The 24,451-nt window shown below is 38.3% G+C and overlaps 2 protein-coding genes and 1 non-coding gene across 10 annotated transcripts in view; 2 read left to right on the top strand and 1 right to left on the bottom strand.

Moving 5' to 3' along the window:
- The window catches only part of ZNF391 (zinc finger protein 391), a 24,914-nt gene extending 19,866 nt beyond the window's left edge, over nt 1-5,048 (top strand). The window contains exon 4 of the transcript XR_006721568.2: nt 4,914-5,048. The gene's annotated coding sequence lies outside the window, so the exon portion shown is untranslated. The remainder of the gene's footprint in view (nt 1-4,913) is intronic.
- On the bottom strand, nt 2,131-17,225 carry ZNF184 (zinc finger protein 184). 8 transcript variants are annotated; one of them, XM_010974162.3, is made up of 7 exons: nt 17,092-17,225; nt 16,770-16,834; nt 16,301-16,444; nt 12,690-12,757; nt 9,004-9,130; nt 8,551-8,646; nt 2,131-5,089 (listed from the first exon to the last, which is right to left on the bottom strand). In XM_010974162.3, exons 3-7 carry the CDS (start codon nt 16,305-16,307, stop codon nt 3,132-3,134), a joined length of 2,256 nt encoding a protein of 751 aa, XP_010972464.1. In that variant the 5' UTR covers nt 16,308-16,444; nt 16,770-16,834; nt 17,092-17,225; the 3' UTR covers nt 2,131-3,131. The 8 variants fall into 8 exon arrangements, with proteins under 8 accessions (XP_010972464.1, XP_010972461.1, XP_010972463.1 ...); XM_010974159.3 differs by having other exon boundaries at nt 16,720-16,834; XM_010974161.3 differs by having other exon boundaries at nt 16,708-16,834.
- Nucleotides 17,226-21,309: 4,084 nt separating this feature from the next.
- Nucleotides 21,310-21,391, top strand: TRNAS-AGA (transfer RNA serine (anticodon AGA)). The gene has a single exon. It is a non-coding gene; the product is annotated as a tRNA-Ser (tRNA).
- The last annotated feature ends 3,060 nt before the right edge of the window (nt 21,392-24,451 follow it).

A 24,451-nucleotide genomic window follows, 5' to 3' on the forward strand; every position in this document is an offset into this window, starting at 1 on the left:
TAGTTCATTCCCTTACTTCCTTGTGTCTGTGCTCCAATGGTACTTCATTAGAAAGGCATTTCCCAGCCATTCTATCTACAATAGCACCACAACCCCTGGTGGTGACTTCTCACAAGCCCTTCATGCTTCTTTGGTATTATTTATAGCACTTATCACCACTTGGCACTTAACACAGTTATTTATAATGGGATGCTTTGTGAAAGCAGATATTTGATTTTGTCCCCTTCTGGACTCCAACCACTATGAGGTCAGGTACCTCACATGCACTGGCTGTGATTGAATGGATTTTAATGAAGACCTAAATGTTTAAGAATGAGTGACTAGGTTATGTGATATTTCCTCCCTTTTCTCTTCCCTCCACCCAGTTATTTGACAAAAACCTGGGTAGCCCAGTATCTATAATCTAGTGGCAGATTTTAAAAAACTGCCAATATAGGACCTAGAGGAAAATGCTTGGTCACTAAATACTCAGTCTTGGACATTGAAACATCCAAAGATATATATGAAAATACTAGAATTTTAAAATAAATACTAGAGAATGATTTGCCTCATAAAGAATTGTGGCTTTATTTCTGAACAGTCTGTCAATGAGTGTTAAATTGCTAAGATAAACTGAATCCCTCTGCTATTTTTCTAGACTAATTCTATCTTCAGGGAAAAAGCTATAACTTCTAACTTCCAATTCTCCCCTATACGTCTTCTGTTTGTTTTTGTTAGTGGAAGCACTAGGGATTGAACTCACTTTCTCAGTACGAGAAACGTTAAAGAAGTAATACTAGTGTTATATTAGGTGTTTATGGCATATTAATCACAAAATTAAGGGACAAAAAACCCTAAATAGTTACTTAAGTTCCTCTCTGTTCTTCAAATAGAGGTAAGGAAAGAAGGTAAGTACATGGCTAAGGGACATGTGAGGTGATAAAGGACAAACCTTAGTTAACCACAGTGTATAATCAGATTGACAAGTCTAAGAAAGAGCAGCAACTGCAAATCCACCCACTTTGGAAAACTGTGGGATGGCTAGCAGAGACGTTTTTGAGATACTCATAAAGGAGATACAGAAACCAAGATCATGTTAAGTCCTGGAGCTTCAATTCACTGCCTATCCCTGCTCCAGGCCTGTGTTACCTGGGAGTGGTTAGCACATACCCAAAGTCTGGGAATATGAAGGAAGACAAGCAAGCAGAGGCAAGGCATGAAAGATCAGATGTTTTTCGAGTAAAAGGGGAATTAAGTTAGTGATCACATATTCTTGGTGCTCTAGGTTTGATCTGATAGTATCTATGGAGATCAAATTAATGGAACAAAGTAGGACCTTTCAGGGTTAATCACAAATTCCCAAATAAATTCTGTCCTTTCACATAGGAATTGGAGTGGCAAAGGACAAGAGTCTTCCTGTCCATTACAGACAGACTAGTGTTTTCTACTTGGGGATCTCCTTTGAAATAGGAGCTTTCACCTGGATATAGAAATTTACATTTCCCTGCATTGTAGAAGAGCTCAGATTCCCATCAAAGCTTATCCTATAATCTGAGATCCATTCCTCTCTGCCAGTGTCCACCTTTCTGCAATGGGATAACTGCTATTCCTACATAGTGGAAACCATGAGAAATTTAAGAAATATCAAGATGACACTTCTTTATAGATGTTTCAAACTACAACAGCAAAAAGCCCTGAGATTTACATGGCTAGTTTCCTGAATTCTATGTGTTCTTTACTGTCTAGCATCTTCACTTAAGGAGGTGGCAGAATTCTGATGAAAGTCACTGGCATTCACATAAGCAAAAGTGATTTTTTTCACTTGTGAAAAGCTGCAGCACCCACTCTCCCAAACCTCACTTGTGGGAAGAGTCTAGAATTCCTTTTATATAAATAATGACCAATTCCTGTGCTATCCCATTCTCAGAGCTCTCCATTCTCAAGGGCAGGCTAGGAAATTGTCCACTGCTTTTGGAGAAAATGTAAGAGGCCCATTTCTTTAAGGCTAGATCCATATTCATTTCTGGCTCACATGTTATCTTGACCAGGGCTGCCACAAATGGCCATGCAGGCTGTGGGCTGCCCATCTTCGGGGGTGTCACTCATACTGTCATCTGCTTGTGATATCAGGTGGCCAAGGAAAAGCCAGAAAAAGGTTTATTATTTTATTCAGCCATTTAATTTCAGCACTTTGGTGGAGAAACAAATGGACCTTACCTACCAAAGCTTGTAAGAACCCAATTTACAAAATAAGGTGGCAGTCAAAATTACATTATGTGTACTGAGTAGCTCATCTGTGAGCTTCTAGGAGGAGCCACAAGAAGCTACTAAGGGAGTGAACACTGAAAGCTAATCCAGTTGTTCTTTCCAGGGTACACATTAGGAGTTCAAAAAAGATACTGAAGCCTGGATCCCACTCCCTAGACCAATTAAATTAGTCTCTGGGGGTAGGGTCGTGGCAACAGAATTTTTAAAGTTCCTGAAGTGATTCCACTATGCAACTTGGGTTAAATCACATGGGTTTAAGCTGTAGCAGAGGATCTCTGTAGTTGTGATAAACTTTCAAAACGTTAAAACATACTAGAAGAGACAATAATAGGAAGGTTTAATACTTGTACTGAGTTAAGCCGTTTTATGCTACTGAACTATTAATTTGAGGGTATTTTACAATTCTTTTTATTAGGAACCAATTACTTAAACAACTAAAATGTGTTAGAACAGGAGAATAATAGATCTCCAGTCTAGTTACTGAAACACAAATGCTTCCTCTACTGACAAAACATGCATAAATACAAACACTCTAGATGCAATGTAGCAAAATGCTGACGTGTAATAATCCTACTCAAGAATATATTGTGAGTATACAAAACTGAATACAAAACGCCAAACGATCTTTGAAATCACCTACTCAAAATCTCTCATTTTGCAGAGCAAACTGAAGCTTAAAATGGTTGAATTTGCCAATGTTTACAAAGTTGCTTAACAACCTAACTGGATTACTTCAGCCCAATGTACTTTCCACTCCACAGTATGACAGTGAAAAGTAAAAATATTTTAGGCAGTTTCTCGATCCACCCCAATTCTTCTGTACTTTAACAAAAGGACAGACTAGAGTAAATGCACCCCCTACATTTATGATGTTCCTAGAATAGTCATATGCCAGGGTGCAGTCTCTGATGTTTGTTGAGAGCCGAACGGTATCTGAAGGCTTTTCCACAATCATTACATCCAAAAGGCTTCTCTCCTGAATGGATTCTCTGATGCTGAATGAGGTAAGTGCTCTGACTGAAAGTCTTCCTGCATTCGTTACAGTTGTAAGGTTTCTCTCCAGTATGAGTATTCTGATGTTCAGTCAGATGGGTGCTTCGGCTAAAGGCTTTGTCACATTCGTTGCACTTATAGGGCTTCTCTCCGGTGTGAATTCGTTGATGCTGAGCCAGGTGGGAGCTCTGGCTAAAAGCCTTGTCACATTTATTACACTGGTAGGGTTTTTCTTCCGTGTGAGTTTTTTGATGCTGAGCAAGAGATGAGCAATGTCGAAAGGCTTTGCCACACTCAGCACACTCATAGGGCTTTGCGCCTGTGTGAATCCTCTTGTGTTGCGTAAGGTGAATGTTCTGGTTGAAGGCTCGCCCACATTCATTACACTTGTAAGGTCTTTCTCCAGTATGGATCTTCCTGTGCTGAATAAGAGACGAGCCGTAACTGAAGGTTTTTCCACATTCGTGACATTGATAGGGTTTCTCACCAGTGTGAATTCTTTCGTGTTTAGCGAGAGATGAGCTCCGAATAAAGGCTTTCCCACACTCCTTACATTCATAAGCTTTCTCTTGGGTGTGGGTCTTCTGATGTTGATTAAGGTTTGAGAGATAACTGAAAGCCTTTCCGCATTCGTTGCATTCAAAGGGCTTTTCTCTGGTGTGAATTCTCCGGTGCTGAGTAAGGGATGAGCAGTAACTGAAGGCCTTTCCACACTCATTGCATTTGTAAGGTTTTTCTCCAGTATGAATTTTCAGATGTTGAGCAAGGGATGACCAGTAACTGAAGGATTTCCCACATTCAGCACAATCATAAGGCTTCTCCCCAGTATGTGTTTTCTGATGTTGAGTGAGGTTTGAGTGCTGACTGAAGGCCTTCCCACATTCATTGCATTCATACGGTTTTTCACCAGTATGAATCATATGATGCCGAATAAATGTTGAGGGCCCGTTGAAAGCCTTCCCACATTCGTTACATTTATAGGTTTTCTCTCCAGTATGAATTTTTTGATGTTGAGTAAGGTGTGTGCTCCTGGTAAAGGTTTTATCACATTCATCGCATTTAAAAGGTTTTTCTCCTGTATGAATTTTCTGATGTTCCATAAAGTGGCCTCTCTGGCTAAAGGCTTTTCCACACTCATTACAAGTGTATGGTTTCTCACCGGTATGAATTCTCTGATGCTGAACAAGATGGGTCCTCTGACTAAAGGCTTTTCCACATTCATCACACTTATAGGGCTTTTCTCCAGTGTGAATTCTTTGATGTTGAGTAAGAGACGGACCCTCAATGAAGCCTTTGCCACACTGATCACATTTATATGGTTTATCTCCAGTATGAATTCTTTGATGGTTTATAAGGTTTTCGCTCCGGCTGAAGGCTTTTTCACATTCATTACATTTATAGGGTTTTTCTCCAGTATGTGTTCTCTGATGACGAATAAGAGCTGAGCAATAACTAAAAGCTTTCCCACATTCATTGCACTTACAAGATTTCTCTTTTTTAACTGGGTTTAAATTCCGTTTGACGCTTGTTTTAGTAGAGGTCTCTTCTGGAGATATTTCTTTTTGTGTTAGGAGGTCTGAACTTAGATTGATCCTTTTTTCAAAGTCGTTATTTACATGGTCTCTCTCCAAAGTAGGTACTGTTTTTTCAGTTATTTTTCTCTCCCTTGGCAGTGTCTGTTCGTTCGCCTGCCTCCCTGGACTGCCCTCCGATTCCCAAGTTTCTAAGAAGCTGCATCTCCAAGGAATATCCCTTTTGTGCTTCTCCACTCTTGCCCCTGGAGATGGCTCTTCTTCAGAAACATCCAGCTCTGGGACTGATACACTATTTTCTGGTCTCGTCTCCCAGTCTGAAAGAGAAAGAAAATGTAATACTGCCATTTTCCCTCTCTGATTAGAGGGGGGAAAAAACCAAAAATAACAAAAAAACGGTTGTGAGAATAGCCCAATGAAACTAAAAATAAATCCCTTGAGAAATTCTGAGGATTTGCAAATATAGCCCTATTAATTTGGGGAGAAATTTGGAGAGCCAAGAAGAATGAGAAATAAAATATGAGAACAGCAAAAGAATGTCTAATTCAATTCCACAGATAATCTCTAAGAACCAGTAACAGAATCCATTTAAGGTAATAGTAAATTTAGAAAGTGGCCACAGAGACAGCTAGGAGGAGACAGAGATAGATGGAATCTAAAGGTCTGAGCTGAGATTCCTTGCCAATGAACAACAAAACAAAACATGACTAAGGCTCCATGGTTTTTAGCTTGGAGTATTGAAGTTTTATCACTGCTAGAAATGAGCAAGTTGTAAATAGCAGAGAAAATAATTTAGGTAGAGGAAGACAACAGTTCAATACTAGGCATTTTAAGAATTAGGAAGAGAAATGAAAGACTATACTATAATCGTGTTTGCGGGGGTGAAAGATGCCAAACGTAGCAAAATAACTAAAATGCTCAAATACAGGATAGAAAGTATCAGTTTAAAAGAGGAAGGAAAAGTATAGCTAAAGCCATAAGAATGTACGTGAAAAAAGAGCAGAGAAGGGGGAAGATCCTTGCGGTTGTTTAGGGTAATGGGATGGATGAAATATACTAATGAAAGAAAGCAGTTTTTCAGCAAGCAAACAAAAGAACATGAAATACAAAAACCCTGAAAAGTACACAATCAGGAAGTAGAGTTCTACTACTCTACTGTCTATTCTGAGATAGCCTGTCTTGTCCCAAGATAAGAAAGATGACAGAGTAGTCAAAGCTGGCAGATTCAGTAAAGAAAAAAAGGCTGTGTTTAAAACAGCATTTCTTTGGTTCCACTGGTAACAGGAGGGTAGAGCAGACTCCCAGAGAACCGTGACTCTGCTGCACTGCCAGCCCGGTGACTATCACCATCATTATCACAGTCAGCACAAGGAGCAAGGCAGAGACCCAAGCTGCCTACCACCCCATCCGTCCCTGGTACCATGGGTAATGGTGCAGCATGCATAAGTGCAGGCAGCCTCGTAAGAGCAGTACTTCTCCAGCAGGGACAAGATCAGTAAGGGAACTCCACTTGAGGTGACAGTAAATTTAGAAAGAGATCAATGCAACACAAGTTTTGGGGAAAAGCCAATCAATATAAGAAATGGATATGTTTTCATCAACAAGATGACACTAAGAAGGATATATTTGTACAGCAGAGAGCCATAAAGACTACCTCCTGGAAGTACTTCCCACTGAAGGATATGGAGACCACAGAGTTGGATGCTGTTAAACGTGAAAAGAGCGTGGAGGCGGCTGATCTCTAGCCCAGGATGGAGTTCCAGTTGAAAGCAATAAACATGCAACAGACTGTGACCAATATTATCCACACTGTCATACTGACCATGCATTAACCAACAGTTACCAGAATATCAGGAGTAGGGCAATGAATTAAGGACTGGAGAAAATTCCTGAAGACCAGGCTGAACAGCACCATTCCGACTGCAGGAAGCAATTCTCACTTTACTATATGTGAAGTCTATGAGCACTGACTGTGCATAGAGAGATAATAGAGGATGCTGACATTCAGACTGCAAAAGAATAAGGTAGGCCAGAAAGACAGAATATATATCAGAATACAATCACTTCTGCAGGGGCCAAGTCACCAAGACAGCCTAGAGAAGACGGCAATAAAGAGGAGAGGAAAATGATGCAGACAAGGTCCAGGGTCAGCGGCCACCTCAATGTAGGTACTATCACAACTTCAATGACCTGTACAGATGCCTAAAAACTATAAATCATTCTTACAGAAATAAAAGTAGCCAAGTCACCAGCTATGAATAAGTCTCCTCCCAAGAGCTGAAAAGGGCAGGACCAAGGGCTAGCTTACCAAGACTACCATCATCGGGTCACATTCCAGCAATAAAAAAATAAACGATGGAGCTTAATACTTCAAGTGATTATCTTCTGTGTACTGACCAGATCACTGGAACTATCTATGTTATCTATGCAACATGGGGTTTTTTTATTATTATTTTTATCTAAGTAAGTCTCTTTTCAGCAATAACTAAAGTATTTTGGGGAAAGTCTGGGATTTTTCAATACACATTTAAATATTTAAAAATTATTTTTTGGGGGGGTGGGTGTAGCTCAATGGTAGAGTGCATGCTTAGCATGTATGAGGTCCTGGGTTTAATCCCCAGTACCTCCATTAAAAAAAAAAAACTTTCTAAAAGAAAAAAAATTTAAAAAATATTGTTTTCTCTGTTCAAGTTGAAATTTTTAAAACCTTTTTAATTTGAAATAAAACTTGACAACTTGTTAACAAAGTTAACAATTGTAACAAACAAGTTATTAAAGCTCTCACTTTAAAAAAATTAGTTCTTAAAATTGTGTTCTATGAAACCATCGTCTAAGAGAAAGATTTTAAACATGCAGTCCAAAAAAAAGGAATCACAGTTAGGAGGATGGGGAAGAGAAATGTTAGACTCTACACAGCCCTGTTGGAAATCTGTAATGCCCAACTACATATTAGATAAAAACTCTGAGCGGTCCTTCAGTAAGAAATCTGCTAAAATTTTAGCTAATCTGGCACTTCCCAAATTTGAACATGGCATACTTTTTTTCCTCCCCATAAAAAAGGATCCCTACTCCTACATTAAAATTGGAGATATATATATTCCTTACCTAGAGTGACTCAGTTTGCACACTTTTTCAAGGTCAGATCTTTGAAGAAGTCTCTTTGTGCAGTTTGGGAATTGATGGTTTACAAGAAAGTTATTCATAATTTCAAGGATAGTCTAATAAAGTGATAGGATCAGAAGCTACACACTGAGATTAAGATGGGAATAGGTGATGAAAAAACGAAGGCTACAGGTATGGAACTCACTTTTGCAGGGTTTGGTTGGGAAAGTAAGAAGGCAGGCTGGATGGTGTCCAGAAAGATTAGCAGTGCTGAACAAAAGTGTTTGGGAATTTAGGTTCCCTATATCTGTTTGAAGGTCTTGGGAATGAAGCCTGTAAATTCAAGAAGAAAACTGTCAGGGCTGAAAAGTGGGGTAATAATTATGAGACCAGGGTCTCAGAGGAGGTTAGGAAAGGATGGAATCCAGATTCCACGTCAAGAAGTTGCCTTTAGAAAAAAGCAGGAAGGATACCTCCTTTGAAAGGAGTATAAAAATAGAACACGTGTTGAGACATTTAGTGTTTTGACAAAGCGTAAGAGAGTCCAGATGCCTTCCCATTTCTCCACAGGAGACACTGTAAAGAAAAGCAGATACATCTACATTTCAGACATAAAATCCTCTTATCAGGCTACTGGTTAGAGTTAATACTCATCTGCCCAGTATCTATTACTTACCTCCAAAGGTACCTACTGGAATGCTGGGCTCCACTATCCATGGCTCTGTCCCTTGCTCTAACTGGGAAATCACATCAGGTTTGGAAACTTGCAGCCCTGCTCATGGAGGTGGAAAAAAAAAGTTACTCATCTGCAGTACGAGAAAAGTGCCATATTGGAGTTCAGTCTCACGACTTTGTCTTCAGAAGAAAGGATATGTGGACTTCGACAGGAATAAATAGCACATAAAGCTTCAATGTCACACATTGCCAGATGTGGTATAGCTTGGGAACTGATCTGGGTTCAGAAAAATGATCAATTTGTCCTTCTACTTGCTAGAGAGTAGAAACCTTTCCAAAAACCTTTCAAAATTTAAGAATCGTTGGTTCCTGAACTTAAAGGCACTCACTTAAGTACAAGGGAACCCTCCTCCCTCCACACCCGCAGATATTAACTCAGAGACGTCATCCTTACCTATAGAGACCAGATGTGTATAATTTTCCAATGTCACATCCCTGAATAAATCTCTCTGTACGGGATCCAGCTGTTTCCATTCTTCCCGGGTAAAGTCCACTATCACATCCTTGAAGGTCACTGATTCCTAAAATACCAAACATATTTCTACTTAGCCATAAAGCATTTACCTAGGAAATTGGTCAAGTGAGCAACACTGACAGAAGTAAGGCAAGCTATGGGCTATCTGAAAAGTGATTTTGTATTTCCTCCTTTGTAAAATGATTATAAAAACAGAACCTGACTCATAGGATTATTCAGAATTAAATAAGAAAATGTTCAATGTTAAATGCTTAATTTAGGCTCTAGCATATAACAAGTGCTCAATGTTGGCCATTGCTGATCTTCATAACCATCATCATCATCTGTGTTCCAAGATATAATATCTACTAACATCAGTAACATGTTTTATTACCTGTAAGTGCAAGAAAAGCCAAAAATGTTTTTTAAAGAATTTGAGGAGACTTGCCCAACCACGTTTCAAAATACACTAAGCAACACACCAAAATGTACCGAAAGATAAAGATAAATTAAAACAGAGTGGCCTAGTATGAACTAAAACTCAATGAAACAACACAGAGAACCCTAAAATATAGCCATGTTTATCAGAACTGAATGGCATTAAGCAACTTTAAAATTAGTTTTAAAAAGCTGGATTAGTCACTAAATGGTGTCATAACAAATGACTATCCATTTGAGAAAAAAATTAAGGTGAGTTCCTTACTTCATGACATACACAAAAATACCTACTGGATTAGAGATTAAATTTTAAAGAAAAACCAAAACTAAAATAGTAGAGTAAAAGACAAAAAATTGTTTCATGAACTTGATATATGGAAGGCAAAAATGATATGATGAAGAGACTGGTGAGATAACCACATAAAAGTGTAAAACTTCTGTAAGAAACCATAAACAAAAGGCAGTATTCTGAGTTCCAACAAATAATTAGCTTAAAAGATGAAAGATAGACAACACGTAACAGTAACAAAAAATGGCCAACAACCCAAACAGGCAATTCACCCAAGGCACTGATAATAAACCATGAGAAGATGCTCCACTGCTCAAAAAAATCCTGAAACAATGAGACATAGGATTGGTGAACGCTGCTGAAAGTGCTCGTATGTATTAGGGGAGGATCAGAACCCTAACGCAGTCTATCTGGGGGCACTCTGTTGGGATCTACCAAAACTTCCGATGCATATGGCATTCAATCCAGTTTTATAGCTTGTAGGAATTGATCCTTCAGTAACACCTCCAGGTGCAAAGACATAAGCAAAAATGCCCTTGCAACATTGTTGGTGAGGGGAAAAAAAGCAAACTATAATGTTCATTAATAGGGTAGTGGTTAAAGAATTTACATCCATACCAAAGCAGTTTATATAGACATTTTAAAAATAAAGTATCTCTATGTGTACTGATTAGGAAATATGTATCATAGTAAAAATAGTATACATAGTATTATCCCATCTTTATTTTTACAAATAGGAAAGTTAATATGCAAATGCTCAGAGAAAAAGCTAAAAGAATACACTACCAAATATTATCAGAGGCAATGCAGGCGAACTTCCTACTTTTTCTTTATTTACTATGTATTTGAAGCTGAGCGAGTTAATTTTGTTTTTATAAATAAATTGGGACTTCTGCTAACCACGACAGAGCAACTGAATTAGCTCTCCCAGTGTAAATAACCATAAAACTCAAAAAATATATCTGAAACAAGTGTTTTCATGCTTCGAACAGCAGATAGGACAGAACTGTGATTCCCCGAGAGAAAGGAGACAATTACAGGAGTCCCAGTCCCTTCAGTTTCCTGCCTGGAGGCATCTCCAGACTGCGGAGTAGGGAGGCAGAACCTGAGCAAAGCACAGTGGTCTTACTGAACTAAGGAGACAGAGGTGGCAGCTCGGGACTATGGAGGCAGGGAATCTACAGGGTAGATCCTGGAGAAAAGGGAGATAGCGAAGGAGCTCCAAAAGTCTGCTGTAAATACTATCTCCATGGGCAACATCAGTTACCAATATGGTGTGACTGAACCCAGAGTTAAGAAGAGATATGCACAATCAGCTTCCCCAGACAGTTCCAGCACACTTCAGGAGCAGAGCAAGTTTAGCCTGTGAGGAAAGAGTTAAAGCAGCAAATCTGGTTTGCTCAATCCTTGTTAATCTCCAGGGACACTTGGATTCATGTTTCTGAACCTTAAGCAAGCTCTGAAAACATTTAATGTTTATAGAGTCACTGATGGACGATGTTATTGTGTGCCTGGAGCACTGGGGCAGGATGTACCAGACTGTCAGCGCTGTTTAAAGTATACAGCAAGATTTAAGATGCACATATGGTGCCTGATTTGAGGTCTGCACCACCTCAGACTGTCTGGTCAAGAGCAAATCACACCAATGTGATCAGCTCCCTTTTAAGAACGCTGGACTCCAACTCAAGCAGAATTCCCCAGGTAGAGACATTTTTCACGTCTCTGTGCACAACAGCTAGGAAGAAAGTGTGTCTGTATGACCATCACAGAGGGAGGACTTAGAAGCCTGCACCTGATTTCTTTGGATTCTGCTTATAAATATCTTTCTCTTCTGATCCTGTTTTGTACCCTGTGTTGTAATAATCTGTATCCCTGAGTTACGCTACAGGGTTGGGTAAGTCAAACTAGCAAATCACTGAACTAAAGGGTGGTCATAGGCCCCCCAAAATATAGTCTCAGAGTAAGACTACTAGATCAGCCCTAGCAAAGCTTACAGTTCAAAAACAAACCTCAGGGGGAGGGTATAGCACAAAATGGTAGAGCACGTGAGTCCTGGGTTCAATCCCCAGTATCTCCTCTAAAATAAAAATTAATAAATAAATCTAATTACCCACCCCCACCAAAAAAAAAAAAAAACACTAAAAAAAAAAAAAAAAAAGGATCAAGCTGTGGCCAAGATGGGATTAACAACGATTGGCTTTACCCTCCTAAATTAAATAACAAAAAAATTCCAGACAAAATTTATGAAACAAGTTTCCAAGGCACTGAATCTCAGATAACAAAAGCACAGGGCTTCCCCAAAACCAGGATACAAATGAGGTGAGCCCTACAACTCCTCCAGCTTACTGCCTTGAGAGTTTCCAGCCTGGGGTGCAGGGATGGGGCACCCAAGAGCCACTCAGCAGACTCCCTGAACCAAAGGATAATGCTGAGAGTTTGGGGAAGTCAAGGTGACAGGGGTCTCAGGACAGAGTACTGTAGAGAAGAGCTACACAGGAAAGAAGCAAGAACTGCCGAAGTTCCCACTGAGTATACAGCAAGGTACCAAGAAATTGTGGGTGTGATGAGACTATCAGAGGCAGGGTAAGAATCATCCAAAAGGATTTAAGGGAACAGTACTGGTGCTCAAAAATAGCTGGAAATAAGAGTCTCTTCCCATAGTCAAACAGGAAAACTTTATCATTCTTTAGGCATTGGGTAGAATACTCCAAAAGATCCTGCCTCAGGAGTGGGGAATAAACAGTCTTAGACTAAATGCTGGTCTGAGTTTACCTAGGAAATCTTAAAAGCCCCACAATGAACTGCCAAAATTGGATTTTAGATAAACATACCCCACAGCAAAAGAATACACAATCTCACTCTAAGGACTAAAATGGCATTTCAGGAAATCCCAACTTACCTGAAAACTAGCTGATGGGAGTAAAGTATGTCCCCCTTGGAGAAGGGCAGACTCTGGAGACGACAGATCTAGAGAAGGAAAAAGAAACCACAATGACTCTTGTCTAACTTAGCTGCTCCTGGCAATCTGTAAAATCCACTTATTTTTCTATATGAAAATAGCAGGAACTATGCCATTTCCTTTACTTTTCAAAATCCAAAAAAAGAAACAAAGTAACTGCTGACAAGGGCCCTGGTACTTTCATTGGTAGGCTTAGGAAGAAAAGCATTATTTTAAGAGTCACAATTTTGTCCCTAGATACTTACTGTCATATGGCTCATACAACTCAATCCCTATCAAAATTCCAATGGCATTTTTCACAGAAATAGAAAAAATAATTCTAAAATTTGTACAGGATCACAAAAGAGCCCCAAAAGCCAAAGCAATCCTGACAAAGAAGAATAAAGCTACAGCAATCAAAACAATATGGTACTGTCATAGAAACAGACACATGAACCAATGGAAGTGAATTGAGAGCCCAGAAATAAAGCCTCCTATATATGATCAACTAATATTTGACAAAGGAGCCAAAAATACTTGATGGGGAAAGGACAGTCTCTTCAACAATGGCAGTGAAAAAACTGTATAATCACATTCAAAAGAAGAAATCTGAACCCCTATCTTACACCAATCACAAAAATTAACTTGAAATGAATTAAGGATTTAAACAAGAGTTAAAACTGTAAAACCCCTAGAAGACAGAGGGAAAAATCTCTTTTACACTGGTCTTGGCAATAACCTTTACAATATAAAACCAAAAGCACAAGCAGTAAAAGGAAAAAATCAACAAGTGGGACTACATCAAACTAAAAAGCTTCTGCAGGGTAAAAGAAAGCATCAGCAAAATGAAAAGACAAGCTATGGAATGGCAGAAAATATTTGCAAATCATGTATCTGATAAGGAGCTAATATCCAAAGTATGTAAGGAATTCATATAACTCAATGGTATAAAAAGAAATAATTCAACTTAAAAATGGGCAGAGAACCTGAATAGATATTTTTCCAAAGACATACAAATGGCCAATGTGTAAGAAAAGGTCCCTGATACCATTAATCATCCAGGAAATGCAAATCAAAACCACAATGAGATATCACCTCACATATATTAGAATGAATATTATCAAAAAGACAAGGGAGAAGTGTTGGTAAGCATGTGGAGAAAAGGGAACTTTGCCCACTGCTGGTGGGAATGTAAATTGGTATAGCCACTATGGAAATAGATATATATGCCACATTTTCTTTACCTATTTATCCACTGATGGACACTTAGGTTGCTTCCATGTCTTGGCTATTATAAATAATGCTGCAATGAACGTGGGGGTGCAGATGCTCTCTGAGATAGTGATTTCATTTCCTTTGAATACATACCCAGAAATGGGATTGTTGGATCACATGGTAGTGCTATTTTTCATTTTTTTAAGGAATCTCTGTATTGTTTCCTATAGTGAGTATACCAATTTACATTCCCACCAACTGTGAGAATATACACATACATACACATATACAATGCATTATTATTCAGCCATAATATAGAAGGAAATCCTGTCATTTGGGACAATGTAAATGGACTCTGAAGGCATTATGCTAAGTGAAATAAGAAAGGGGAAGACAAATACTGCATGATCTCACTTATATGCAGAATCTAAATAGGCTGAATACAGAAACCAAGAGTAGAATAATGGTTTCTAGGGGCTGGAGGGTGGGGGAAATGGGGAGATGTTGGTTAAAGGGTACAAACTTTCAGTGATAAATAAATTCTGGAGATATAATGTACAGCATGGTAACTATAGTTAATATACTGTATTACACACTTGAAAATTACTAAGAGAATAAATCTTAAACAGTCTCACCACATGCACACACAAAAAAGGCAAATATATGTGGTGACAGATGTGTTAAGTAATCTTTATGGTAATCATCTTGTAATATAGAGGTGTATCAAATCATCACATTGGACAACCTAAACTTATACAATGTCAGGGTCAATTATATCTCAATAAAACTGGAGAAAATTTTCTCAGCAATGTTTTGTAGCTTTCAGTGTACAGCTCTTGCACATTTTTGTTGGTTTATATTCCTGTTTCACATTTTGGATGCCATTATAAATGGAGTTATTAGTTTTATTACAATTTCCAACTGTTTATTGGTAATAAAATGAGAGTTGGTTTTTTAAATTAAATTTTTTGTTTTGAGACAATTGTAGATAAACATGCAGTTGTAAGAAATAAAAGAGATTCTCTATACCTTTAGAAAAAAAGAACTGAGGACAAATACAAGGTATACCTCAAACCTAAATAAATAATATAAATAATGTTAAGACTTCTAATGATAGTAAACAAATCCAAGCAAAAGGACTATATGATAACAGGTTAAACTAAACCTGACTGCATAGCCATACCTCAAGAAGGTAAAGACAATGACAATATAGAGGGAAGTCTATAGTGACATATCACAGGGCTGTCCTGACTCTGACCTGTTCAATGTCATATAGGAAGAAACAGAAGGAATATTCATTAAATATGCTAGTGACATAAAGTTGGAAAGGACAGTTAAAACACTGAATAACCAAATTAACAGTCTTAATTATTCTGACAAGCTGGAACATTGGCCAAAAAAAATTGATCATGAATGTGAAGGCCTGACATTAAGGATAAAAAAACAATTCTATTATACAAGGATGATATAAATCTAGTTTACTGCATTTTATGCAAAAAGATCTAGGGTTAACAGCATAATATCACTTTTTTAAAAAAAGCAAATACAATTTGATACTAAACAGCAGAAATATAATTCAAATCAAAATAGCGTATCACACTTTAAGGTATTTTTCAAAGCACATCTAAAGGAGTATGGTTAGTTTTAGATAATGCATTTTCAGAAACATGCTGTCAGGCAGTAGAGCTCTTAGAGAAGAGGTCTAGATATATCACATGTAGACCCATCAAAGGAACTGAGGCTATTTTGCTTAGAAAAGAAAAAGAATTTGTGAGTAGGAGTTCTAACAGCTGAATTCATATATCTGAAGGGCAGCACTTTAAAGAGAGGGCAGTCTCTTGCTTTTGTGGACTAAGAACTAAGATCAACACAGAAGTTGCAGGGAAAAGCACTTCTGCCTAATATAAGGAACTAAAAAAAGGAAGCCAACAAGGGAATAGTCTGCACCCAAAATGGGAGTTTAATGCCACACTTGTTCAGGCATAGCCTTAACAGGTGGCCATCTGCCAGGAATATTTCAGAAGTGATTTTTGCATTGAGATGATTATCAAGATTTTTTTGACTGCAAGATTATCATTCTAATTTTTAATGAACAGAAGTCATGTGAGGATCACAGACATTTTGAATCATTGCTCCTTTTCATTTCCCAACTCCAAACCCAGGCAGTATTAACTCTTCTTCCAAGTATCTCCCTATAATGTACGTAAGTGTCTCTATGATGTAATTGTTTCTTTTCTAGATACATATATATATAGTTCCCTCCTTCCACCTTTCCCAGCTGTCAAGTATTTAATCTTCAGGTAATGGCTGTTCTTTTGCCTTCATCATCCCACTCTCCCTCAAGTCGTCCCCACTACCTTCCATCTCAGGTGCTCATCCCGTTCCTCTTGGAATTTGGACACCAGGGCTTCCCAAGCAGCGACTCTTCAGCTGGGTCCTCGGTCTGGAGCCCAGATGTCCAGCAGGAGTCTGAGCCCTTACACACACTTAAGTTGGCTGCCCTAAAAGACACAGGATGAGGTCAGCGGCAACCGTCACACAATCACACCTCAAGAGTTTTGCACAGTGGCTAAGAGGTCCTTGGAAAAGAGAAGTGCCAGCAGAGAGCACTAAACAGTCATGCAGCACTCCCGCTGAACAAAAACAGAATGGAGATCGAGTACACGGGTTCAGCCACAGATTCCAAAAAAAACCCACCACCACCACCACCAACAACAAAAAACCCGGTGCCTACCCTAGAATTTGGCCAGAGGCGCCCACCTACCCAGACGGTTACCTTTTCGCACACTTGAGGGCTCATACTCCCGAGGGCTCAGGAAGACACACCTGTTGCCGAGCGGAAAAGCTGGGAGGTGGATAAACAGGGCGGGGCCCGGCTCTCGTCCTTCCTCCTAGGCCAGAACAAAAGAACAAAGCCCTCCCAGGGATCAGGGCGGAACAGCCCCGCACTGCAAGAAACGAGGGGCGCCCCCTTCGAGGACTCCCCAGCTCCCTCCCGTAGAGGCCTCTTCCAGCAAAGAGCGGGGGTGACGTCACGCGGCCGGAGGGCTGGTGGTTGCCATAGTGATACCTGGGCTTCCCTCCCTCTAGAGTGATCCACACTCTCTGATCCCGGGTCCGGAAGCTCTGGGACAATCACCAAACCTACCGACGAGAGCCAAAGCAGCTGGACTTCCCCCGCGCCAACCTCTTTTCACGCCTAAAGCCGGCTTCAACGGCCACTTCCGGTCGTGCAGAAAGAACCCCGCCCCCGCTCGCCAGCGTTAAACCCGCACCCTGCGGACACGCAGAACTACGACTCCCAGAATGCTTCAGGGCGCTAAACTGCATTTCCCAGAGGCCTCAGCCAACGTGTACGGTCCCATTGAACCGGGCGGAGCGTTCCACCCGCCAGTCATTTCGTTCCTGAGTGTGTCAGCTGAAAGTCTGCGTTAGAGCGGGGAACCCTCAAGCTCGTGTGACCAGACTGATTCCAAGAATACACATTTACACACGTATATAATTTAAAACGCAAACATGCATTTCACAATGCATGGCTTACCTTTATTACCTGTCTTGCATTGTATTTAGTGTATTATTCTTTTGTTTAAAAAATTCTGGTCGTGACCCTTTATTGTTTTGATGACTCTCAGGTGGGTCGCAACCCACATTTTTAAATCGTGAGGTGGTCTTACCATGTTTTGCACTACAGTAGTGCATTGTGTGTGCCTATTTCAGCCAGCACATAGCTGCGAGTGGAGCCCAACGCCAGTCTGTCAGTGTGTCCTTGGCAGAAAAGAATCCAACAGAAGCCAGTAGGCTTTTATATTTTTTGATGTGTGGCCCACAGATTTTACTGTGCTTCTGTACGTCTCAATAGCTATATAGTGGAGCTACGGTCAAGTCACTCAACCTGTTGGCTGACAAAACACTAAACTTGGAAATCCCAACACAGTTTATGAAAAACAAGGTTACAAAGGAAAGGGAATAATACCTAGAAGCAGTATTCAGAAAAGATACACTGTGAGAACTAGAAAATTTCAGGAAATAATTTGGTATTCTCAATAGATTGCAAGAAGACGTGGCCTACATGAAACAGGAATGAAAAATGTGAGAGAACAGGCTGAAATAAAGACACTAGATGAAAAAAGATAAAACACATAGCAAGAATATTTTAAATGTAGGAACATAATTAAAATCATAATGGAGGAGAACTGAATTGATGCTATGGAAAAGTGAATCAGGTATGTAATGAATATTCTTTTAAAGCTGTGTGATTTAAAAGAAAAAGATGAATGAAATAGAAGAAAGTGATAGGTAGATGTAAAAGACGGAGGATGGAAAGCCAACATATGGATGATTGCCCATCGGGAGAAGAGACCACATGAAATCAGCTATCATTTGGCACTATCTACGTGCCAGACAGTGTTCTAAGTGCTTGGTACCTGTTAACGTATTTAATTCTTAAAACAATCTAATGAAATCATTTCTGTGTTATTATTTCTTCTTTACTACAAAGGAAACAGAGGCACAGATAAGCTGAGTGACTTGCCCAAGGTCATATAACCAATAAATGGGGAAACTAAGACTTGAACTTAGTAATTTAGTACCAACCTCTCACTTTTAATCTCTAACACCAGACTCAATAGTAAAGAGATGAACAATTTCCCAGGTTTAAGAAAGAAAACATCACTCATTCATTGCTAGTGGGAGTGCAAAACAGAGCATCTACTTTGGAAGACAGTTTGGCAGTTTCTTACAATGGTAAAACACTCCTACAATATGATCCAGTCATTGCACTCCTTGGTATTTACCTAAATGAGTTGAAATTTTATGCCTATGGAAAAACCTAACTGCCAAAACTTTGAAGGAACCAAGATGTTGCTCAATAGGTGAATGGCTAAATAAACTGTGGTACATCCACAGAATGCAATATTATTCAGCAATGGAAAGAAATGAGCTATAAGCTACCAAAAAACACAAAGGAATATTAAATACATATTGCTGAGTGAAAGAAGTTAATGATAAAAGCTACATACTGTATGATTCCAATTATATAGCATTTTGGAAAAATCAAAACTATGGAGATGGCAAAGATCAGTGGTTGCTAGGAGTTTGGGGAAGGGAAGGAAGGATGAACAGATGTAGCACAGGGGATTTTCAGGGCAGTGAAATTCTTTTGTACAGTATGATAATGATGGATATATGCCATTATACATTTGTCAAAACCCATAGAATGGACAACATAGTGAACCCCTAATATAAACAATGGTCTTTAATCAATAATGATTTATCAATATTTGCTCTTCTGTTGTAACAACTGAATCACACTAACACAAGACAGTAATAGGGAAAACTGAGGAGAGGTGCAGTGACAGTATATGGGAACTCTATACTTTCTGCTCAGTTTTTCTGTAAACCCAAAACTGTTTCTTTTTTTAAAAGTATATTAATTTTAAAAACATATGATTGTTAAAGGTGCTTCTGGTAAGGTCTCAGAAAGAAATGAGGGACATGTAATTAGAAAGTGGAAGAAAAGTGATTCTTGATATAAAGTGGCAGAATTAGGCTGAATTGTGTTCTACAATTGCATGAAAAACAACTTGTAAGCAATGAACTTGAATATTTAGCTGAGGAGATTTCCAAGCAAAGTGTGGAAAGTGCATCATGGTTTCTCATGCTGTTTATAACAAAATATGTGAGGAAAGAGATAAATTGAGGAAAGAACTGTTAACCAAAAAGGAGCCATTTTAAAAAATTCTTTTTTTTTTACAAAATTTTCAGCTACACCTTGTACAAACGAGGCTTTCAATATAAATTGAAATACATATTTATTGAAATATACATATGTAAAATTTCTGTCTTCAGTGACTTCTCTGTGTAGTTTTAGTACCTGAGTGTACACATAAGAAAGAAAGCAACCATATGTAGGTACTCTCTGAATGTATAGGCAAAATATTAATTTGATGACCTACTATGTGCCAAGCACTAATAGGAAATACTATCTGTATATAAGGTATAATTTAGTGAATAAAAACCAAAGTTTATTAAATTTTTACTTGGTTCCTAACTCTAAATACTTTACTTGAATCAATTCATTTACTTAACTCTGGGTGCCAAATAGAGAACAGAAAAAGATGGAAATTCACAAAAAATGCATAAGTTAATAATTTAAGATACAACCTGCCTTAATAATGTATCTTCTTGCACAACGACTAGAATTTTGGTAATAACCAGATTGTTTTACTCAAAAAATACCTAATGAATATCTTGTTACATTGTCAATAAATATTCATGCATAACATGCCTTTTAGCAGCAGCATAATTATTACATCATACTGATGAATAATTTTTTGAAAGAAAAATATTTACTGAAGCTTAATAGATACACACACACACACACACAAACACAAATATGAAAGTGAACCACTCAACATGTTTACACAAAGCAAGCACACTCATGTACCTAGTACCCAAGCTGAGAACCAAAATCATTACCAGAATCCAGAAAACCCATCTGAGGGTAGTGGGACATCCCATCACTACCTCCCAAGGGTAATCATTACCCTGAATTCTACTGTACACCATACACTAGTTTCACCTGTTTCTGAACTTTCAAAAGTTGGAATGCACTATAGTGTATATTCTTTTTTGTCTGGCCACTCAATGTTAGTTTGTGAGATTTCATCCATGTGGTTGCGTGTACTTGTAGTTCATTCTCTTTGTGGTGTGGTATTACATTGAAAAACCCCACAATTTGTCTCTTCTACTGTAGATGAATATTTGGGTTGTTTCCAGTTCCTGCCTAAAGTACTAACTAGACTACTTTTTGTTTTCTATAACTCAATCATGGCTCTCCCTTCACTGAGATCCATTCTGACACGTTTTTAAAATTTTTTCTGTCTACTAAAGCAATGTTGCAGCTGTGTCCAGTCTCTGTTCACTGTTACCCTAAAACAAACAACCTGTTGATTAATACATTTAGTTCAAATGCATAACTAATTGCTTTCTGTTATGTGCACAGAAAAACGCAAAGGGTTTTTTTCAGGCCTGTAACTAGGATGACAGTCTAATTCCACTTCGTTGGGATGTCAGTTTCGTTCCAGGTGAGAAAAGTACAGAGGCCTCAAGTTGTCTGGAAAAGCTGTCACCAAAGCAGTGAGGACTCCCTTTCTAAGTACTCTCGATTCCTTCAGCTGCCGGAGAGAGGCTGACCTTCATGTGAAATTTGCCCTTCACCTGAGGGTTTATATTCCAATTTGCAGAGTACGTTTTCCTGCACTTTAGCTCATTTTAATCTTTTTTTTTTTTTCCCCTTTTGCCTTTACTTTACAGCAACCAGTGAAATTTCTGTGTAAGGATTTAAACAGAAAAGCAAGTTATTCGTGTAGTCGTGGCCGAGTGGTTAAGGCGATGGACTAGAAATCCATTGGGGTCTCCCCGCGCAGGTTCGAATCCTGCCGACTACGGGTTGTTTTTCTTGGACTGACTGTAACCCTCAGGGAGAAAAGCGAAACGCAAATAAAGGTTAAAAACTGGGTTATCTGTATGCCGGAGACAGACTTTCTTCCGTGGGTTTGGGTTTTGCGACAGTCATTGTCTTCGCCTCTGCATCAAAGGATACACCATTTAGATTTTAGCAACTACAAACATTCTGTTTTGCTAGGATTCAGATCATGGCTCTGCAAAGGCAGCTAGAGAGAGCATAGGCAGCTGAGAGAGCATTTTTAATTTTTCCTTTTTGTCTTTTATCGTAAGGTTCTCACATAGTGCCATCGCCGGCCGCCCCACTGCGCTGCCTGTTCCGGGAAGTGAGGGAGGGACTGGAGTGGACGCAAGGCTAGCCGTGGAAACATTCGGCTTGGACGCTGAATCGCCTTATGTATGGTTGATAGCAGGAAGCATAGTCTGCACAGTGAAGTAATAAAGATAATAGTGAGCAACCTTACGGGGATTCCTCCAGAAAAGCACCCTGTTTGTTTCTACTTTAGTGCAGTAACGTTCGTCTCTACCTGTCAAGCTGGAGACCGCGGTTCGATTCTCCTGCTGGGGAGACAAGTTGAAATTTGTCTCTCTACTTCCAGTTAAACGCCAAGGATTATAAGTAATATGAAGATAAAAATGGCCTCTCCACACTTAGTGAGTGATCCAGCCAGTTTGGGGGCAAAGATGTGATGTGATATTTACCTCTTGAGTGATGTAAATATGTATTTTACATGTATATACGTACTTAAAAAAATGTATACATACTATTAAGAGTATATTCTTTTAAGTATATATATGTGCTTTTCTCTCATGTATATGACAGAGAGAAAAAAGGAAAAGGAAATTCACTAATATGCTAAATATGCTAACACTTAGAGGATGAGGTGGCCAGAAATTCTCTATATTCTTGTAACTTTTCTGTCAGTCTGAAATTATTTCAAAATCAAATTATTTTAAAATAAAAAGTTAAAAGAAAAAAGACTAATAAAACCATAAATGAAAAATATATTCACTGACATTTAAAAGCACAGATATGTAGTATGAACCAAAGATATGAAAGAGATAAGAAGTAAATTAATGAATAAGAATTTAGAACTGATGAAGGAATGGGATGCAAACTGCTGTGGTTAGCAAGGGTATTCATAACACATGAGAAAAGCTAAGTAAAGAGTATATGCCTAAAGCAATATTGTTTAATGATGACTACATTGTGGGATATGAAAATAAGATGGTACTATAAATCAAAACAGTAATAATATGTAAGATGGGAAGGTGTGACCAAATCTAAACCATTCTATGCTCCCTTATGAATAAGGTTAAAATTAGATGTACACTCAAAACATGATACATACTTTGGACCAATTGCTGAATGGGTGAGTATTAAAATCAGTATTTCTGTGAGCCATGTTCAAAGCCAAACTGCTATTTTTTTTCAAATGAAAGAACATCCTTCCAAGATATAGGAATAAATTTGAAATTTTAATTATTGCATTTTGTCATCAATTTTTGGTAGTCAAATTTAAAGGTTAACACAATTGTGCAGCACTGTCAGACACTAGATTATTTCTTCAGTAATTCTGTTGCACAGTTGAGTGATTAATGTCCATTCATTTTCACCTAAAATTGAGTCTCATTTGTCTCTATTACTTCCTTTCATCATAGGCAAAATATTCTTTATTTTTTAAAGGAAAAATGATTGATCATGGATAAGAACTATAAAGGCACTGATAAACAATCAATACAAGAAGGGTTTGAAGGGCCACAAGCCTTGAGGGAAGGGAAACACATGAGTTGCACAAGGGCTTGCCCTTGAAGACACATTCTATTTTGCAGCATTTTGGAATAGACTTCAAGTGAAAAGAAGCAGTTGCACTGGACTAAGGAGACACTTGTCAGAGTTTGGGGCTCCCAAAATCCTTAGGACCAGAGGGTCAAAATTCAGGTGATAAGGGAACCACAGAGAAGGAACCTCAAGTTTCCTCAAGTATAAAATATCCTTACATCCTTGGCTGATTTCTAAATTGCACACACACAAGAACATGTTCCAAAACTCTGTAGGAAAAATCAGCTGGAAGGCTCATGATTTGTAGAGATTCAGGAGCTGCATAGCTCTGGAGAAATAGAGGTTAAAGTTCATGCCTCCCAAAGTTGGATGAAATTTAATAAACACCATCAGCTGTCATTTAAGACTTCAGAAGCATTACCCCTTAGTAGTGACAAACCCAGCTGTAAAGCCCACACAAAAGGAGTAAGGACTATGTCTTCAGAGTAAAGGAAAAGTAACATAGACTGACCATAACAAAAGCTCAATCTTTGTATATTCCAGCAGGACTACCAGAAAACTCTGAATGTTTGGAAAGGAGGAAATATATGTCTATATAATCAATGGATCGAAGAAGAAAACACAATAGAAATTTTTAAATATTTTGAGCTAAATGATAATGAAAACATGCTACATCATAATTTGATGTAGCTAAACCTATTTTTAGAGGAAATGTTTATCTTTAATTGCATGTATTAGAACAAGTGAAGGGTTGAAAGTCAATGATCTAACTTAAGATGCTATAAAAAGCCAGGAACTTAAATGCAAAAAAATAGAAGGAACTATTAAGATAAGCACAGAAATCAATAAATGGAAGGGAGACATACATCAGAGAAAATCAACAAAGTAAAAGGTTGGTTCTTTGAAAAGACTGTTAAAAAAATATACCTTAAACAGGACTAACCAAGAAGAAAAGAGAGTAAGATAAAACACAAAACACCACATCAGGAAGGAAATATATGGCATTCATATGTATTATAAATATATTTTTGAAACAAGAAGGTATTATAAACATCTTTATGTCAATATATGTGAAGCATTTGATTAAATTGATACTTTTTTTGAAAAATACCACAATAGACAAAAAGTAATAAGAAATCTGAATTGTCCTATGCCTATTAAAGAAATTAAATCCACAATTTGAAAAGTTACTCATATAAACTTCCAGGCCTAGATAGATTCTCTTGTGAATTCTTCTATACAAATAAGGATAAAATGAACT

This window comes from Camelus bactrianus, chromosome 20, assembly GCF_048773025.1.
Source record: "Camelus bactrianus isolate YW-2024 breed Bactrian camel chromosome 20, ASM4877302v1, whole genome shotgun sequence".
In the NCBI taxonomy this organism is placed as follows: domain Eukaryota; kingdom Metazoa; phylum Chordata; class Mammalia; order Artiodactyla; family Camelidae; genus Camelus; species Camelus bactrianus.

Bases quoted from the DNA above. Each gene is read 5' to 3' on its own strand.
- ZNF184 (XM_010974162.3), bottom strand. The intron at 9,131-12,689 runs GTAAGTTGGGAT...TTGGTATTTTAG, and splicing joins TCCCATCAGCTAGTTTTCAG to GAATCAGTGACCTTCAAGGA. The intron at 5,090-8,550 runs GTAAGTAATAGA...TTTCTCTTTCAG, and splicing joins TCCAGTAGGTACCTTTGGAG to ACTGGGAGACGAGACCAGAA.